This window comes from Stegodyphus dumicola, chromosome 6 (genome assembly GCF_044657685.1).
Source record: "Stegodyphus dumicola isolate Sdum_Otavi_A_Nest chromosome 6, ASM4465768v1".
NCBI lineage: Eukaryota > Metazoa > Arthropoda > Arachnida > Araneae > Eresidae > Stegodyphus > Stegodyphus dumicola.
In genome coordinates, this window is record NC_140773.1 from 107,495,749 (window position 1) to 107,515,184 (window position 19,436).

The 19,436-nt window shown below is 31.7% G+C and overlaps 1 protein-coding gene across 2 annotated transcripts in view; it reads left to right on the plus strand.

The window, feature by feature from the left end:
* The window catches only part of Prp6 (pre-mRNA processing factor 6), a 131,801-nt gene that overhangs the window by 52,376 nt on the left and 59,989 nt on the right, over nucleotides 1–19,436 (plus strand). For both annotated transcript variants that reach the window (XM_085818787.1, XM_085818786.1), the window contains exons 7-10: nucleotides 2,151–2,245; nucleotides 8,367–8,448; nucleotides 16,962–17,111; nucleotides 18,348–18,442. In XM_085818787.1, coding sequence (XP_085674913.1) covers nucleotides 2,151–2,245; nucleotides 8,367–8,448; nucleotides 16,962–17,111; nucleotides 18,348–18,442 — 422 coding nt within the window. The remainder of the gene's footprint in view (nucleotides 1–2,150; nucleotides 2,246–8,366; nucleotides 8,449–16,961; nucleotides 17,112–18,347; nucleotides 18,443–19,436) is intronic.

Sequence of the window (19,436 nt, forward strand, 5' to 3'; positions counted from 1 at the left end):
ATGTCTGAAAACAGTAGAATAGTGAGTTTTGCGTTTTACAGCAATTTTGAGTTGTAAATTTTGGGGGGGGGGGGATTTTTTTTTTTTTTTTTTTTGGAAAGGTAGAGCTGGTTTTGTTTGAAATTTTGGAAATGTAATTAAAAGATATTATTTTTGCTCTTTACTCTTACTGTTGTCTTTTTTTCAAGTGTTTCAATGGTAGATTCTAGTGAGTTTCCTAGTGAGTGGTGTGACATTTGTTGTTACAGTGATCTAATTTTTTTTTTTTTTGGTTTGTCAATTTTTGAGCTTAATAGCTTATTGTTTTGGTTTTGAATTTTTTTTCTCTCTTTCTTTGGTTGAACTTGTTGCAGTAACTTTAAAAGTGGATGTGAAATGTGTTTTGGAAATTTAAACTTTGATACTAGTGGAAGTGAAAATTTGTTTTGAGAAGTTAAACTTGGATTTTGTGGTATTAGAAATTACTTATGTGAGTGTAGTGTTGTGGAAATTTTGAGAAGAATTGATTTTAGGATTTTAAGAGTAATTAACTCCACTGAGTTTTGTACTGAGTTTCTGTTTTCAAGTTGGTTGTCTTTCAAAAACTTTTTCTTTTCTGGTTTCTGGTTATACTGTGTGGTTACTGAAAAATTTGTGATTGCTCTTGAGGCTTAGTGTATTTCAAGGAGTTTTGTTTTGAAGTGGTTTAAGGAGAAGTATAGAATTGAGTTTTGTGGGATTATGGATTTTGAGTTTGAGAAGTTTTTTTTTTTTTTTTTTTTTTTTTTTTTTTTTTGGTGTGTGTGTGTGTGTCACCCTGTTAAGCAAAAAATGGCTTCTTTTTACTATTATGTTTTCCGCACGCTAAAAGTTTGTTCCTCTGAATCTTTGCTTACCAATGAACTTAATTATTTGAGAGCAGTTGCGATTGACCGTGGATTTTCTCCCGTGATTATTGATAAAGCCGTCAAAAAATTTTCAGATTCCCATCAAAGAAGACATTCCACTGTTAGAAATAATATCAATGACCTTGTCGTGCTTCCATTTTATCCTTCTGTTAGCTATAAAATTGCACGGATTCTCCAGAAATTCAATTTTCAAGTCTGTTTCTCCCCTATTAATAAAATTCACCCTTCGATTCTAAAAGATTGCGTTTCTGTCTTGAATTCTTGGGGAATTTACAGTATATCGTGTCAGTGCGGTTTAAGATATATTGGCCAAACAAAAAGAGCGTTGAAGTTTCATATCAAGGAACATGAATCTTATGTCAAAAAAGGCGAAATTAACAAGTCTTCAATAGCGTATCATAGTTGGACATTTAACCATAATTTTGACTTAATCTGCAAAAATTATCCAAAAGGGTCTGCAAAAATTATCCAAAAGGCTTCTTCCATAGGTGAATTGGATTTTCTTGAGGCTTTTCACATTCACAAAGATTTAGCATGTTTGGTTAATGATTTTAAGTCCAATCCAGTCCTTCCTAATGCCTTTAAAATTCTACTATCTTAATTCAGTTACTATTTTTGCCGATAGATGGCATTACCTCCTCTTGTTTGGTAGTACCAGAGGTTATAAAAATCCGTTCAGTGGTTGCTTTCCATTATTCGAAGTTCAGATTTTGAGCGTGAAGGTGCAGTTGCCCTCGCTCCCTATTTTTAACTTTGCTAATTTTCTTGTCCTTTGTGTTACATGTGTGATCAGATAGCCTGGCTCAGTAAAAGTAGGCGGCCAGTGTTACTCTGATTAAAAATCTGGTTATAACGACGTGCAGTGCTGATAAGGACCACGTGTTTCTGAGACTCCTTCCCCTTTATTTTTCTTCTTTCTAGGTATTTCTTTCTCCTGATGAGGAAGGACCTTTAGGTGCCCTCGAAATCGATTGAGTGTTTCAATATACTTACACTAAATACAAGGTTGTTTTTACGTTTTTGATTGTCACATTAGCGTGTTTCTCTTCTAGTCTATATAGGATGTTTTAGTTTGTTCTATTTTATTTTCTGTTTTCAATCAAATAATCTTTTTTTAATACTTATAATTTCCATTTAATGATGTGTTAATGTTTTTTTGCATTTGTTTAATTTATTATTATTAGTTTACACACATTCATAAAAAATTCGTGTTTTTGTAGTTAAGGTATTATTTATCTAATAATTATGTAAACTATCTTACAGAGAGATCTAGCTGATGTTTCTGAAGATGAGTGGAAGAATATTCCAGAAGTTGGTGATGCTAGAAATAAACGTCAAAGAAACCCTCGACCTGAAAAGTAAGGAATGAATTCTACACTTCAAGTTATTATTATTATTTCTAGGGGAGTAGAGCAAGATGTTTGTCCTGCAGCTAGTGTTTAAGTGTAAAACTGCATCATGTTTTATACAGGGTGTTTATAAAGTTTCTATACACTTTTGAGAAATACTTTTTAATTCCAATTTTTTTGAAGGCGATCTGAAAGAATGCTATCAACAGAGGAAAGAATAGTCATTGTTTGACCCTGTACTCAGGGATTAATGTAGCAACAGATATAGGAGGATGTTGCCTACAAATTTAGAAAACAAGCCCCTACCAGAGCAGCAAAACCTTTGTAAACAAAAAGCGAAATGTTAGTGTTAAAGATGAAGACCATTCTGAGAGATAATGCTACAAGTTGAGAAAAGTGCACAAGAAGCGGTTACACGTAGCCACCAGGCATCTACATGAAGACTCGTTCAGGGACTCAGTATTTCACATATTACTATTTGGAAAACTCTACGCGGTCATTTAACCCTCCGATGGGCGGTGGGATGCGAGACGTCCCACCTTTTTTGTCTCCCAGGTGAAAGCTGCTAAATTCCATTTAAAATACATACAATTACGCCTTTTAGTTCTCTAAATGTATAACAGATGGCAGCATTAGTATTCATTCATGGAAATAATGAAAAATAAAAATTCTTTGCGGGTCTAATTTTGAAGCCCTTTTTTTCTTAATTTCTAATGCAATTTAAATCATCTGAACAACAACTTTGGGTGTTAGAATGAATATTTTTGTGAAAGTTTCCTTTTCTAAGAAAAACTGTTATTTGAATTCATATATATTATTCAGATATATAGAATGGTTGAAATTAAAAAGTGGGGCAATTTGCTGCTACTAGATGGCAGCATCGTTCAAATATTTTTTTAATTCAAGTGTCATTTTATTTATGTTGATAATGCAAGTTTATATTTTTCATAAATTGCAGTAATGTTAAAACTTGAAAAATATTTAGTATTTTTCCTTAAAGAAATGAAAAAAGAACTCTGTAACATGAAATGTCATTGAATACTGAATGGATATGTGAGTGTGATTCACCATAGAAAAATATCCTAAGCAGAGGAAAGAGAGGTGAAGTGTAAATAAACATGACAGTCTTCTAAATATCTTCCTTTTCAAACTTGTAACAAATAAAGTACTGGGGCAAAAATCTTCTTTGTTTCAAATCTATTATGAAAGCATTAAAAGATATCTAAAAAGTTGTAGAAAGAGCGATTTTTTTTTAAATTATGTAATTTTTTTAAAAAGATATTTTTTATTTTGCGAATATGATCAATATTTTCTAGATAATTATTCAAAAATGTTTTTTATATCTTTCATTTTCATTTGGTTGCTAAAACTAGCACTTTAGATAAGCATGCTAGGAGAATTTACGCTCAGGCAAAGATGCCATTTTACTGCTCTAGATGCACGGTGGGACAAGTGGTATCCCACCATGACATGAAGCATCTTAAAGGCTTACCTTTTTTTTTTTCCCCTTTCCTTTGCATGAAATAACTTTGTATAAGGGGCTAATTATCTATGTGTAAAGGTATTTTTTTTATGCACCGGACCTCAAAGGGTTAAACAAGGATGCCTACCACATTTAAACTGTACATGAGCTTAAAACTGAGGACTATGCAGCTCAGCAAGCAGGGCTGTGGAGTCGGAATCTGAGTTGGGCAGATTTGGTAGTAAAAGGAGTCGGAGCTGGAGTCACTAAAAACAGTTCGACTCCAACTCCAGTTTTTGTTGGACAGTTTGAATTTAAATGAATTGAAAAAAATTAATGACAAGCTGACTTATTATTTTTATTTATGAACTATATACATTAATAAATAGTTATTTTCTATTTTATAGACATATTAATAAATAAATATAAGGTAGGAGGATGGATGCGATACTTGTGATTAGTGATTAAACTGATTCATTTAGTTATAAGTTTCACTGGTAAATTTAAATAAGCAGCAATAGCAGCAAGAACTCCCAAAATTGATACCGTTCTTAGGCAGCAAGCAGGAAAAAAAAAACAATTATTGATCAAGCAATGCGATAAGGAAGTACATATTTGATGATAAGTGGTTAGAATTAAGAACTTTTTTTAGAAGATGTAGATAACCCTAATGTTTCACTAGCAGAAAGACAGTGGAATGATCTTGCAGAATTGGAAACTCTACATCGTATATAGCCACAAAAAAGCTGCAATCTGAAGAATTGACAGGAGGTGAGAATGGGAGAATGTGATGTTTGTTCTTTCTGAAATGGAGGGTTTATTGCGGAAGGAATCATTTCTTCAATGAAGAAAAGAGAAACTAGTTTGCTAGACAATGAGATCTTGTTGTGTTCAATATATATAGATCTGAAACACTGAATTTTCTGGAATGACAAACAAATTAAAAAGGCAAAGAAACCCATCCATGAACTTTCATTAAGAAGGAAATTATTCTTATAACAGTTAGAGAATTTGAATCAGGACAGTCAAACTGCAGACATTGCATATGAGTCTCTGGCATTCTTCCAGTGATGAATTAGATTTTGAGAAATATTTTTGGATAATATTGAAAAGGCTAAGGCAAAGCGAATGAAAATAAAGAACCAAGAGCCTTTAGATATAAAAATGAAAAAATTGGGGAGGATGCTATGAATGAATATAATGCCAGGGTTTCAAAAGTTTAGGTCGAGAGATTTGAGCTCTTGTAATGAACCTTACAGAGAGCTACCACAAGAGTTAATTGAAGAGGCCTTGAAGGCAGTCATAGAGAACAGCAGTTAAATGTGTGATAGATTTGTTGAATGTTTCCAAGGAAACAGTCAAATTTCACTTGCACACCTTTCACACACAAAAAAAGGGGACAGTTCTATATCTCCCATTGTCGAAATTTAACTTGTGTTTTCTATGTCTCGAAAGTGTGGCTTAAGGTATATATTAGATTTATGTATAGCATTGTTCTAACATTATTGCTTCAAAAGAATAAAGTAAAGTTAAATTTAATTTTAAATAATTATGTTGTGCCATTGCTGCAAAAAATGAAATTTTAATTTAACAAACATTCTCTGTTCATAAAAAGGAAATTAAAGTTAATGAATTTAAATGAAATTTAATGCAAACAAATAAAGGATTAATTATTGTTGCAAACTAATCTACAATATCATTTAAATTGAGAGCATATGTAAATCAAGTATCAAAATTGATTTATAAATGTAAAATTCCAAAAATTATTTAATCCTAAAAAATTTATTTATAAAAATGCATACGTGAATGACTGTTGAGCAGGCAGGAGACAGACTTATCAAGGGGAAGTTGCCTCCAAACCTAACTCTTCAATCATTCAATTCGTGTTCCATCATCCATGTAGGAAAGGGTAAAAGTCAAAACCAAAAGTAATACCAAATATGGTGAATTACTAAAAAGAAATTTAAACAAGTGGAATTTTGAGAAATTAGCAATTAAAAGACCAAAATTAAAATTAAAAAATAATAAATAAGAGTAGAAAACCAAATTTTCAGAAAACCAAAGTAATTTAGAAACTCTTGCGTACAGAAACTTCGACACGAAATTAATCATTTATTCGTTTGTATTAAATTTCATTTAAATTTATTAACTTTAATTTGCTTTTTACGAATAGAGAATGTTTTTTAAATTCAAATTATTGTTCTAACATAGGAGTTTTGACACAGAATCGAACTTTTTCTGAAATAACATACCAATTTTTTTTCCATATTTCAATTCTACAATTCAAATTATGCCTAGACATTAAATTTTGTGATTTTTGGTGAGAAATTTAGGGAAAAATTGTTTTCAGTTTGCGCCAAAAATAATAGTTCACTTGGCAAACTTCGTAATTTATAGCAACCTATTTTTCATACCTTTTTCATTGTACACGAGCAGAAAAAAGGTCATTGTTCATACTTTTGTTCATACAAATAATTTTAACAAAGTGTGTAAACCACATTTGGCATTATTATATCTTACAACAAATATACGAAATTTCAAAACATGCCAATATGTAAATTCACGTATATATTAGGAAATTTGGAATAAAAAACTAATTTTTTGCAGGTATGCTATAAGATGGTAAAAATTTTATAGGTTTTAAGTAATTCAAAATGTTTTTTGAAAAATTTATAAAAGTATTTAAAAACACAGATTTTAAAAATAAATCTTAAAAAATAGGCGATAGAATGAACTTAAATATCGAAATGTGAAAGGAAGAATGAAATAAGTTAGAAAGAGAAATTAATAAATATGAACCAAGTTCAATTAACATCGAGGAGCTAAAATTTTGAGAACTAATTTTTAAAAACTGCTCGTGCTATTTTTACAAAACTTGGACCTTTGGCACAAGTTGAGTCGTAGAGTCAAAATATGGAAAAAAATAGGTATGTTTCAGAAAAAGTCCGATTTTGTGTCAAAATACATATGCTAGAACAATACTGCATGTAAATCTAATATATAAATCTACGTCGCACTTTTGAAATGTGGAAAATGCATGTTGAATTTTGACACTCGGTACAGCAGAACGGGAGATGTAGAACTGTGTCATTTTTTTGTGCAAGGTGTACCTCATAGGAAAGGTGTACAAGTTGAGTAAGTGTGTATCTTATACATGGTTGGCAACTAACAAGTATAATGAGAGATGGTCTGGTATTGTTGTCGTCTTGCCATCTCAACACACCCATATTTGGTTGAGTACTCATGAGTGATGAAAAGTGAGTTCAATGTAACACTTCTAAAACACTTCTAGACATTGGTTCTAATGATGTGACCCTGTGTCTCACTCCTCAAAAGCACCTCTCTGTGCATATAAAATCATGCTGTATCAGGCTACATCATCACTGAGAACCTGTACTCGCAACAGTGGCAGTGGATACAACATGCATTGCAGCAAAAGGAGCCAGTGTTGATTAATATAAGAGTGTGCTGTCCTCTGTGATATTGTGAGACTATAAGTGAAATGTATAATTGAAGGTACCATTCAGCAATTAGGCTGGAAGAAACTGTGTCACCCACTTTATTCACTGGATCTATTGTTCATAGATTGTCACCTGTTCCATTCCATAGATGATCACCTCCATGGGAAATCCTTCAACAGTAAAGTATATGTATAGCAAGCTTTCACCAACTTCTTTGCATTTAAGACCCCAATATCAACAGAGCATTGCTCAGCTACAAGAAACACTGGCAAAGGATGCCGGATACTAATGGAGATTACTTCATGCTAAGTACCCTGCTCTGTATATCTGCCTGGTTTTATGATCTTGACTGAGAAGAACAGTTTGGGGTAAAAACCATATGGCACAGCACAAGTTTTGTTCAGTTTTATGTGCAAATCAATGATTCGCATTATTATGTATTATCTTACTTTTTCCAGTGTTAAGTTAAATTTCCTAGAAATAAATCTGTTCTTTATTTAAAAATGAGATATTCTCAAGAAACAGAATCTGGTGTTTATGTAGCAAAATAATGTACTTATTTCATGTATTTCTTTTACTTCCTTGTACGAATTGAAGGAAGTATTCAAATCCATTTAGATGTTTTTTTGGCATTAGATCTGTAAATACAGATGGAATAAAGGACTATTTTTTCCAAAACGGATTATAAAATGGATTCAGAGGGGATATTTTTCTTGTTTGCCTGTCAGTACGTATTTATCTCACATAACTCAAAAACGGATTAGGGGCAGAACATTGAAATTTTGGATATGGGACTACTGTAACATGTAGATGTGCATAGAACATTGAAATTTTGGGTATGGGACTACTGTAACATGTAGATGTGCATCTCCCTTTTTGGTTACAATCAGCCGCACAAGAAGTATGTGTGTGTATATATATATATATATATATATATACTTGCTTTTTACTTTGTACAAGGAAGTAAAAATGCCGGCCATATGCCTTTACATTGGGGAAACAGAATCTATTCTGGGTTACCAGAAAACTAGTAGAAGCATTGGTATTTGGTGCTAAATCAGGAGGCACCCTTTTTTACACTAAAACCTCAATATTTGTTATCTTCATGTAGATAGTTCTGTAAAATATTTATTATATTTAATGACTGATATTGAAACAATGCAATGAATCAACATACTTTTTTATAATATTTTTATTATTTTCTTAGATATACACCAGTACCTGATTCAATTTTAGCAAAAGCAGGACTGCCAAGTGATAGTGTCTCATCACTTGATCCTTTGCAACAGGTAATTTTTTTATAATTTGTTTTCTGTTAAATTATGCTTCTCCAAAAATGTCTTTTGGATCATCAAGCAAAGGAAATATGACAGTTGTTTGATTGGTGAGGTAAATAATATGTACAGTCAAGCAAGTTAAGCTGAATTTTGAAGTGCAGAATTCAAAATTAATGCTAACCTTTTTTCCAAAAGGTAAATTTTAGTAATGGTCAGGCAGTATTAAACTAGAGCCAAAAAATTATTCCAGCATCAATCGGCCTTAAGATGCAGAGGGAATAGGTTTCATTAATTGTCTAGATATGATTAAAAATGCAGTCTGAGAGCATTAAAAATGCAGTCTGGCGCCTAATTCATGGCAGCAGTATAGAGTTACAGAATGTGTTGAATTCACTTTTGTTTCAGGATGCTTCATATAGATGTTGTGATAACCATTTTGTTGTCTGATATGAAAGAAATGGAACTTCTTAACCAAGAAGTGCATTGCTTATTTCTACCCTGATGTGTATAATTAAGATATGTAATTTTAACTTAAAACTATTGAATAATAGTTGAGTAATCTTAACTTAAAACTATTGAATAATATTTGATTATTTGTAATATTAAAATTTTAATTGATACTAAGTTTTGACAAATGTGTGAATTATAAGTATTGTGAACCAGTAGTTTATATTTCCAGTTATTTCAAAGTTGATTTCTTTTGTATGACCCTAAGTGCTTAAAATTATCAATGACATCTAAGGACAGATGGGCGAATTTGAATACTTTTGAAATTCAAACAAGTATAGAATTAGAATATTAAGCTTTAACAGTCATAGTCTGAACTTTAACTGAGACTTTATGACAGTGTTTAAATTTCGCAAAAGAAAAAAATGTCCTTTTTGGGTAGGGAGAGAAAAGAAGATTTAAAATTTCTTGACCTTGAAGTGGAGTTGGTCGAGGCAGAAAATCTAAAAGTGATACAATTAAAAGAACTCATAACAAAATCCGATAATTATGATGAAGAATTAGTGAAAAATATGTTGGCTAATATAATAGAAGAAAGACTTGAGAAACAAGCCGAATTAGAACATATTGCTCGAGAAGAAGCTGCTAGGGAAGAGAAATTAGCTAAAGAAAAAGCAGAAGAGTGAGCTTGAAACTTCAACTTAAAGTTCAGAAAACAACCCTCTTCACTACAGCAGGTCCTGTTGTTGAAGATGAAAAAACCAATTGAGATCTTGAGAGAATTTTACGTAAATATTTTACCTAATGGCCTTGTTCCTGAATCAAAAAGATTCAGGAACAAGGCCATGTCATTATCCTTAGGTAAAATTATCTCTCAAAAAGAGAGACAACTGAATTTTTTAAAGGTTCCAGAAGAAACTTAGGTTCTGTATTTAGTGGGATTGTTACCAACAGAAATTGGAAAATTGATTGCTCATGACCCAGAAGAGGAATCGAAATTACCAAAAAATGAAGGAAATGCTTCTAAAGAGATATAAGCTCACTGCTGATAAATTACGACAACTGTTTGTTCTACATCGAAAGAACCAGAAAGTACTTGGCATGATTTCTACTTTGAAATGACCAGTTATTTTGAAAATGGTCTTAAAGAATTAAATATTACAAAATTTGATAATTTGAAGTAGCTCATTGTAATTGACCAGATGAAAAAAAAAAGAGAGTTTCTCAAGAAATAAGAGATCACTTTTTGGACATTGGCCGAACTTAAACTGGCCTGCAGAATTAGCAGAAAAGTTGGACACTTATGATTGTTTACATAATAATCAAAGCAAAGTAGCAATCTCAACTTGAAAGAAAAATTCCAATTCTGAAGGTGGTATCCCAAAATCCACACGGGTGAAGAAGACATATACCAGTGTAGCAGAACAAAGGTTGCAATGTAATTCATTATAATATTTGAGTGATAAAATAAAGCAAAATAATTACACCTATGAAAGAAACTTGTTTTATCTTGAGAGTGCACTTATTTGCATATATTGAAAATGCCACTAGTCACATTTCATTAACTAAGTTAGTCTAAAATTAGCCTAATTAATTAAACTGTAAGTAACATATACAGTCAAAAGTCTTTAATCCGGACTCGTCGGGACTTCGGCGATTCCGGATTATCGATTTTTCAGGATTGTAGATCATCAGTTTAAATCTGGTAAGATGGCATGCAGAAATTATAAAATTAAAAATATGAAACCGTAATTTATAAAATAATGAGCAATTATGATCTAAAGGGTATCAAAATTTACAAAAAAAGAAGCTTAATATTTATTTGTTTACTTTATTAAACATTTCTTTCAACGTGCGCATGCATAAAGCATACCTTACGCATAGCCGAAATTAGAAAATTGCAACCTTGTATTCGTGATATTTATAATGACGAGGAATTTGATTTAAATCATATCGAAGACGGAGTACATCAAGATTAAATACTACATTTAGTAAGGAATTATAAGCCGAATAAAATAAAAACATCTGCCCTGAAGATAACGATAGTGCTGACAGATCAACTTACAGTTCATTGCGCGACACGACACCCCCCCCCCACAGAGCAGCGTGAAATTGATAAACAGATTTCGAAATGATTAGAGAATCAAAGGATATGCCTTTATCTATTTTTTGCAGCAATTCCACTTTTTGCTTGATGGACATCGAAGCATACTTTCATTTTCTAGATCCTTTAGGAGCTCCAGCATCGGAAATTCTATTTGACATAATCAAAAGTTCAAGCTTACTTTTATAAAATTGCTCTTACGGTCTGCAAAAAATAATAAGCCGGATCCAATTCGAAGATTAAGGAACAATGCAATCATCAACATTAACTGAAATAGATAATTATATAATTTTAGCTTATACCGTCCGTTATACATTAAACGCGCACGCGAAAACGTATTCTGTGCTTACGCAGATGCATATGCGCAGTCGTAAATGTCTTGCGCGCACGCGTAAAACGGCTATGCACATGCATCAATGCAGCGCATGCACAGAAATATTTTAGCTTTGAGGTCCGGATTATGGGTGTCCGAATTAACGACTTTTGACTGTATCATAGACATGGCTTCTGACATATACTTCTCAGTTTATCTGGAGAGTTAAGGAAAAGGCTGAGGTAAAAGAAATTTCTTGGTAGTGATAGTTTCATCATTCGCTGTTTTAAAGAGCTTGATAATTCTTTTTTGCAAAAATTATGCATTGGCTCTTGAACATCAGTGGGCCAACCAAATATTGAACTTAAAGGTAATTATATGCAAAAAACAAATACGATTTAATGACAATAATTATTTGTGCCTTCCTTTTTTTATGTTTTTTTATTGTAAAAGATAGCTACAAATTCTTTATCTTGATGTACCTTTTTTATTGGTCTATGATTGAAGGATATTTATGTGCTAAAAAATGTATACATAAACAAATTGTATTTGTAAGAATTAAAATATTCTACCAATGTAATGAAAATTTTACTTTAACATTGTATTGTGCATCTTCCTTTTTTGAAATATACTTAAAAATGCCATTAATATTGCTTATTATGCTGTAAAATGTTTAATTAATTAAAACAACAGTTTAGTTTTGTATTTCTTTGTGTGTCAACAAGGAATTAAGTTTAATTCAATATAAAATTGTTTGCATTTTTCTTATATGGAGTTTATCACCTTATTATCTCAAAATCAATGTCTGATGTGTTTTTTTAAACAGTTTTCTTTTTCTGTGTCTGTTTTTATACATACAGGTAGTGCAATATTCCATACATCTCACTTCTATATCACTTTCTTATCTCACTTCTATATCTATTTCCCACCTAACCATTGATTCTTCCTATTGAGGATATTCTCCCTTGTAGTACAGTGTTACCTTACATAATGATCACATACATAAACCAAAAATTATTCAGCATAATGAACTTAATCTCACATTGAAAATTATGTGTGAGTTTCATTATGCTGTAATCATAGAGCTAAGTTTGTTTTTAATGGTGCATTAATACAAAAAATGCCATGTCTATAAAAAGAAATGAAAAGCAGAAAGGCACATACATAAACTTATTTCTTAAGAATTGTAAGCTGTACTTGGTACTTGATCAGGCACACACTTTGATTTGAAATACTTTTCTAAATTTACTGAATTTCTATATGTTAAAAGTAGTCCTAAAGCAGTTCTTACAAAAAAAGTAGCAGATTCTTTTGTTTCATATTCATATTCGACAAAATGGGCATTGTCATTGTTTGACTGTGGCCAGTTGGTTAAATCTTTTCTTATCCAGAAGAGGTCATTTCACTAAAATAAAATTCCTTATTCCTCAGAATATTTAAATTCTCTCTTCTAGTCACTGAAGTTACACAATTTATTGAGCAGTGATTCCAGCAGTGCCAATTAGTTTGTATTTTTTCAAATCTATTTTTAACAAAAACATTTTATTTTCAAGCATTGTCCATAATCCAGTGAAGAATAATTATGGAATTAGCCAGAAGTCAGATTTAGTATCTTTTAAATCTTTCAAGTTACTTCAAATGTCCTGAAATAATGTAACTCTTACTAGAGCTACAAGAAGTTATTTCATGTACTGTCACAACTACTGATTTTGAAGCTAGTAACAGGGTTGCCACGCTACCTGGAAAACCGGGAAAAGTCAGGGAATTCGAAAATTGACCAAAAAATTCAGGGAAAAGTCAGGGAATTTAAGTATTTTTGTCAAAATCTGGAAAAGTCAGGGAATTTCATACAATGATCCCGCCAAAAAAAAGCGATTTTTGCGCCGACGTCGGAAGAGATAATTTTTTTGGCGAATTGCCTATCACGTGAGTGTCTGCTGGCATAGAGCCAATTTTCGCAGCTCCAATTTGATTGCCTTTTAGAAAGGCAAAGCAAGTTTCCCGCAACTTTTGGTTTCCAGTATTCTTGAGAATCGCATGTGCAGTGCATGAACTAAAGAAAGTACCTGTTCTCGTATAAAACAAAATGGATTTAATCTTAGTATACGGTACCATGGAGGTTAGAATCAAAGAATATGTATTGTAAAGAAGGAAAACCTCTCTGCAACAGACGTGGCTCCGTTCCATCATAGAGGGAAACAGCTGTGCATGCGTGATATATCTGCCGCCAAAGCTGGAAACCGGTGTCGAAGTTCGAAGGTCACGTTATCAAGAGTTCATTAAATGAATATCCTTTAAAATTTCTTTAACTACTTGCGCTAAAAAGACGTGCCACGCACGTCGAGATATTTTTGTCCCAAACTGCGAGCGACGTGAACACCACGTCGATAAGCATTTATCGCAAAAATGAAAATAACATGGTGCACACGTCGCCTAACAACGAGATTGTTTATTTCTCGAGTTACAGCTCTGGATTGCACTCGCAGATGCGGAGCGGCGTAAATGAGACACTTTACCACTTGCTATATTGTAGCGCACGGCACCGCAACCGTGAAGTTTAGTCTTAGCGCAAGTAGTTAAACTCTAAATTAAAAGAAAATATTTTTTGGTGCAAGTAAATTAATTCATAGGTTAGTAATTTTCAGGGGGGGGGGAAACTACGAAAATCCGTTTTTAAAATTATTGCGAAAAATCCAAGAAGAAACGGATTTTTCGCAATAATTTAAAAGCGGATTTTCGTAGCTTTCTTTTTGTCAAAGAACGTTTCTTCTTAACACGTTTCTCAATTTCCGGTACACATCGCGGGGAGGGAAATTCTGGCCGCCAGGTTCCGTCGCCAAATCCCTTGGCAAATTTTCCCTCCGCATTCTAGCGGCGTAATAGCATTTTACTTGTATGGAAAATTTTCTTCTTTACATAGACCAAAAAATTAGAGATTCTTTGCATAGACTTTTTTGGTTAAAATAATCTCTATGTATGGATTTGGCGACATGATGATGCGCAGTAAACGGGTCATTTTGGTCTTGGCGACAATTTTCAAAATCGTGCCAAAGCCTTACCGTATACTACAATTTTACCGCAAAATCTTTTAAAACTTTTCTTTTTAATAAATACCTTGCCATTTTGCAGTAAAATAAAAAATAGTAATCTGTCATCCAGGCTAACCATGTAATATAACTATATTCGCTAAAATATCGTTGATTATTCTAATTCAATTTTTAAGTAATTATCTTTATTTTTATGTTATTCGTATAATTTAATGATGCTTCTTCCCTCTAAATTTATTAATTATTAGTAAATAATATTTCTAAATTTCAGGAAATTTTCTCTGGCATAATCTTGAAATTAATTCTAGCAGTATGATGACATACCATCACGAAATTTAATGCACATATTTTTTTCTTATGTATGCTGCGAACTAAATATAAAATACCTCAATTTATTAAAATAGATTTCTTTGTTTCGTTTAGCTGCAGAATGTCTGCAAAAAAAGCCTTATTTTATTCCAGATTGGGAAGATTCTAATCTCAATCTTCAATGGAGGAAACAAGAACTATTATAATTATATTTGTGTTTTCAAGGATTAAGGTGCTTTTTAAGAACATACCTCACACAAATTAAATTTACCTAAAATCTAACCTAACTATTTAGCATTGCGTTGTGATTTATAAGGACCGGATTAGCCTCGTGTTGAACTGGTGATGATCATGAGTAATAATTAAATAAAACATACATTTGTTATCCAATGTATATATGTTAAATTTTATTAAGTTTCTTAAGTGGAAAAGTAAACAAAATTATCAAACAAAGTATACCAAGAATAATTAAGAATAAATGTCCTCTGGGATTTATTGAATAATTAAGTGAATTTGCTACACAATACAAGTAATACCATAATTTACCTCTTAGCGTAGCCAACGTACATTACGCGGATAGACTGGAATTTTCTTGAAACGCGCCTGGAAAACCTGGAAAAGTCAGGGAATTTCATTCTCCTGTTTGAGTGGCAACCCTGTAGTAAAATTTAAAATTATTTTTTATATGAATCACTAACATAAATAAACCAAACAGTTTCACAGGCTCTTGAACTTGTATCTAGAAAATTATGAATTGGCTAATTAGTTAATTTGTCTATTTTTTTAGTGAAAATGTCTGCTTTGGTAGTGTAATTATTCAAAAAGTATAATTTCAAAAACAAAAGATGCATGTCTACTGCAACTATCAAGAACTTTTTGTAAAAGCAGAAATTGGATTCATTTCACATTCTTTAAAGAATATATTTAATTAATTAGAAGGTTCTGGTCCCAGCCAAGAATGGTGCCTAATAAACTGAGATGAACAGTGACTAGACTGATTTATTCAATGACAAAATTTGAAGAAAAATGACTTTATTTGAGCGAGTTTTGCAAGATGGTCAAGGGGAGCTGAGTTCTTTTTCTTCAGGTTTCTAGAACAACTTAGATGAAATTGAACTGAAAAACTGTGAGACTTTGTACATGCATAACATATATAAATATTTTTATAACTAATAAATTAGTAAATTCTTAAAATTTCCAACACTGATGGTGTTATAATATTTTATGAAATTTTTCTTGATGTTTTGTAACTTTGAATCAGTCACAGGAACAGGTTAAAAGATCCCCTTAGTAACCAATGGGAAGCAGGATCATGCCTAACAAAACAGATGACATTCATCACATGAGAAACTACCATATTATAATTAGGCATAAATTTTCATCTTTCTCCAACCACCCCTTGGGTACCGGTTTCGAGAACTCTTTCATGTTCTTGTCAATCTGGGTATACAAATACTAGTGTTAAATTAACTGTTATCAAAATGAATAATGTGAAATTCATTTATAACTTAAATTGGTGCAGAACAGTTATTCTTGCTGCAATTAAACCTGCTGAAGTTCCTGTTTTTTTTTTTTTTTTTTTTTTTAAGTAAGATGAAATTTTAAATGAAAGTAAGATGTAATGCCACTATTTGTAAATTGAGCAGGCATCAGACTTGAAGACAGTCTGTGTGTTTAAGTTATGAGATTAGAAGGGTTTATAAAATTAACAACTGAGTTGAATTTCTGAGATATTTTTCTTATGTATCATCCAATCATAATCTATCATCATAAAAAACTGGGCAAGCTGGAATTGAAGTGTTGGAGATATTCAGATATATATTGAAATCATATAATCGTGTATACTTTTTCAATATTTTAATACTTGAATTCTTGTTATTCCATGTTAAGTGAATGTCTTTGTCTGTATATTGTTATAAAAAATTAAATCATTTTTGTACTTGAATTTATTTGTATTTTTTACTGTAAAATTTACTGAATAAGTAAAAAATTAGATATTTTTAGCATGTAAAAATATGCAGGTTTTACTGCTTTTAAAGTGTAATAGTTAAATGAGTTTTATTTTTTACTTAAGCATGTTAGGCATTTCAGTTATTGATATAAATATACATAATTTCACCGATTTTCTTAATTTTTATTGTCTATGATTTTTGTGTGGGAGATGTAAATTATTTAAGTTTGTACTATTTTATATTATACCTATTTGTGAAATTTTGATATATACTGGAGGGGGAAATGGTAGATTACTTAAGTATCTTGTTTTCAAATTTTTCTCTCATGCTGAAGTTTATATTTTGCATGAAAGGGCTATGGTGGAGGACTTATGACTCCTTATCCTGGAGCAAATACACCTGGTGGTATAATGACTCCTGGCTGGGCAACTTCCAGTGTTGATTTGGATTTGCGAAAGATTGGGCAAGCTAGAAATGCTTTAATGGATATAAAGCTTAATCAAGTAGGTATTTGATGTTTTAAAGCTAAACATCTAATATGCTTAATAATTTAATATTTAAAACTTTCCATCTTTTGTTATTCTTTTTTAATACTTTTTACTGCTTTATGATAAAAAAGTAAATATGGATGGAAATATATCATTGATTGTCTGCAGTGTTTTTTTTAATGTGTTCCAAACCATTGTTTATTATAGAAATGATAATCTTATGTTTATTTTTGGTATAAGCGAAAATGCTAACAATTGTAGTTTAATTGTCATTAACCTATGCTGCTAATTTTCTGTGGCACCTTCATATTATCTTGTTGACCATGAAAGTTGGCAGTGATATCACCACAGTTGTGGCAGTTGTTCCTGTGGAATTCTGAGCCACTCATCTATCTCCAACTCTTACAATAAATTTGTCAATCTCTCCACACAGTTCCCTAAACTGCCACTTCTGAAGTATTTGATCTACTTTTATACTTAATATTTTTGGCTTAATATTTTTGCCTTTTTGGATTACTTAATATTTTTGGCTTCGTAAAAAGGTTTTGTTGATTTTGGCTATTTTGTTAGGTGCTCTGATTTTACCAAAAGCTCTGTTTATAATATTATGAGTACAAACTTCCTGCAGGTGATAGTTTTCTCCATTAAACAGATGTTGATTCTCTCGACCAACTATAAATGAACCAGAGTGCAGTCACATCTTCAGCCCTTGAACTCATTTTTTTCTCAAAATGAAGCAAAAAAATGCAGCAATATCTTTGTGCATTAAAAAAAAAGTGGCTTATCAAGAATTAATTGGTATTTCATCAACCAAAAGCACAGATACTATGAGTATGTCATGACATCACACTAATCCATAATTGGCATTAAATCATACTGCTTAAGCACAGTTTCATGCTTGATGAGGATAATAACATAAATACCATTTTTATTTATTTGGTCAAATTTGAGATTAACAAGTACAAATTTAATAAATTTCTGAGTTAGAAAATTTTCAAAAGATTCTAATTTTTCCAGTTTTTTAATTTCTTATAGAATTTTCTTAAACTAATTGAATTTATTGAGTGGTTAATATTTTTGCTGCTATTTAATATTTTTATGTGTACTTCATTTTTGTTATCAAAGTTTCCTTGTTGCTTTTAAAAATTAAAGTGTAAAACTATTGTTAGCATACATGTTAATTGTTGTAGTTATTTTTCATTTTGATAACTTCTGTATTTCTTGTTCTTTATGTATGCATTTTATATTTAGGTATCTGATTCTGTTAGTGGCCAAACTGTTATTGATCCTAAAGGTTATCTTACAGATTTGCAGTCAATGATTCCTATGCAGGGTTCTGATATTAGGTATGAAGAATGTTTAACTAGCATAGATATGCATCTATGTATGCTTGTAATGTACTTCTTTTCTTTTCCCTCCTATGATTGCAGGGTAGGTAAGGTTCACAGCGAAGACACTGTTGTTGTGTCGCAAATTTTAATTGTGCTATTGGTATTTAATTAATTCCTATTAAGGCTTTTATTTAACTGAAATTGTTTCTGACTAGTGAATATTTATTTTTAGCACTTAAAGTCTTTTTACATTTATTTTTTGATGCTTAGACTTTTCTCACGTAACAAGGAGCAGTTCCCCCCCCCCAACATCCGGGGAATAGTGTGCATTGAATTACTTGGTCAGTGTTCCTCAAACTCATTCTTTTGGCAGGTTTTTGAATAGCATTTGCAATGAGAAAGAGCTGTTAAAAGTATCCGTTGTTGTGGGAGATTTTGCTTACTGGATGTGAAAAGAAAGAAATAATTGCATCTTTTGCTTTGGATAAATGGATTTTTCGAATAGAGAGGCATCTGTAAATTCTTTCTGGCGGCAATTAAAAGGGCAGCATTACAAGTGACTTGTCTTTGTGGCATCATTTCTGTTTCTATTCATTGGGGGGACAGGGTTCGTAGTGGTCCTTATAAGTGCTTATAAGTCCTTATATTTGAAAATAAAATATAAAGGCCCTTATAGGTGCTTACTTTTAATTTAAAGCCCTTATTTTTTGTTTTCAGTGCTTATTTTTTGCTTTTAGTGCATTTTTTTTTTTAATGAACGCGCTATTTTTCCTGATACCAAAGCCGAAACTAAATAAACAACTTTTCTTCCTAATATGGAATGTCAGATGGTGAATCATACTCCCGGAAATAGCTTTTCCCCTTTCTCTGCATTAACATAACCTTTGGTGTGCATGAAGAGTACAGACAGGTGCCCGTCGTTCTATTGGTCAAAGAAATGCGAAAGTAATAAATAAAGGGAAAGTAATCGAATAGTCAAAATAATTTTGTTTTTTTGGCCAATACATTA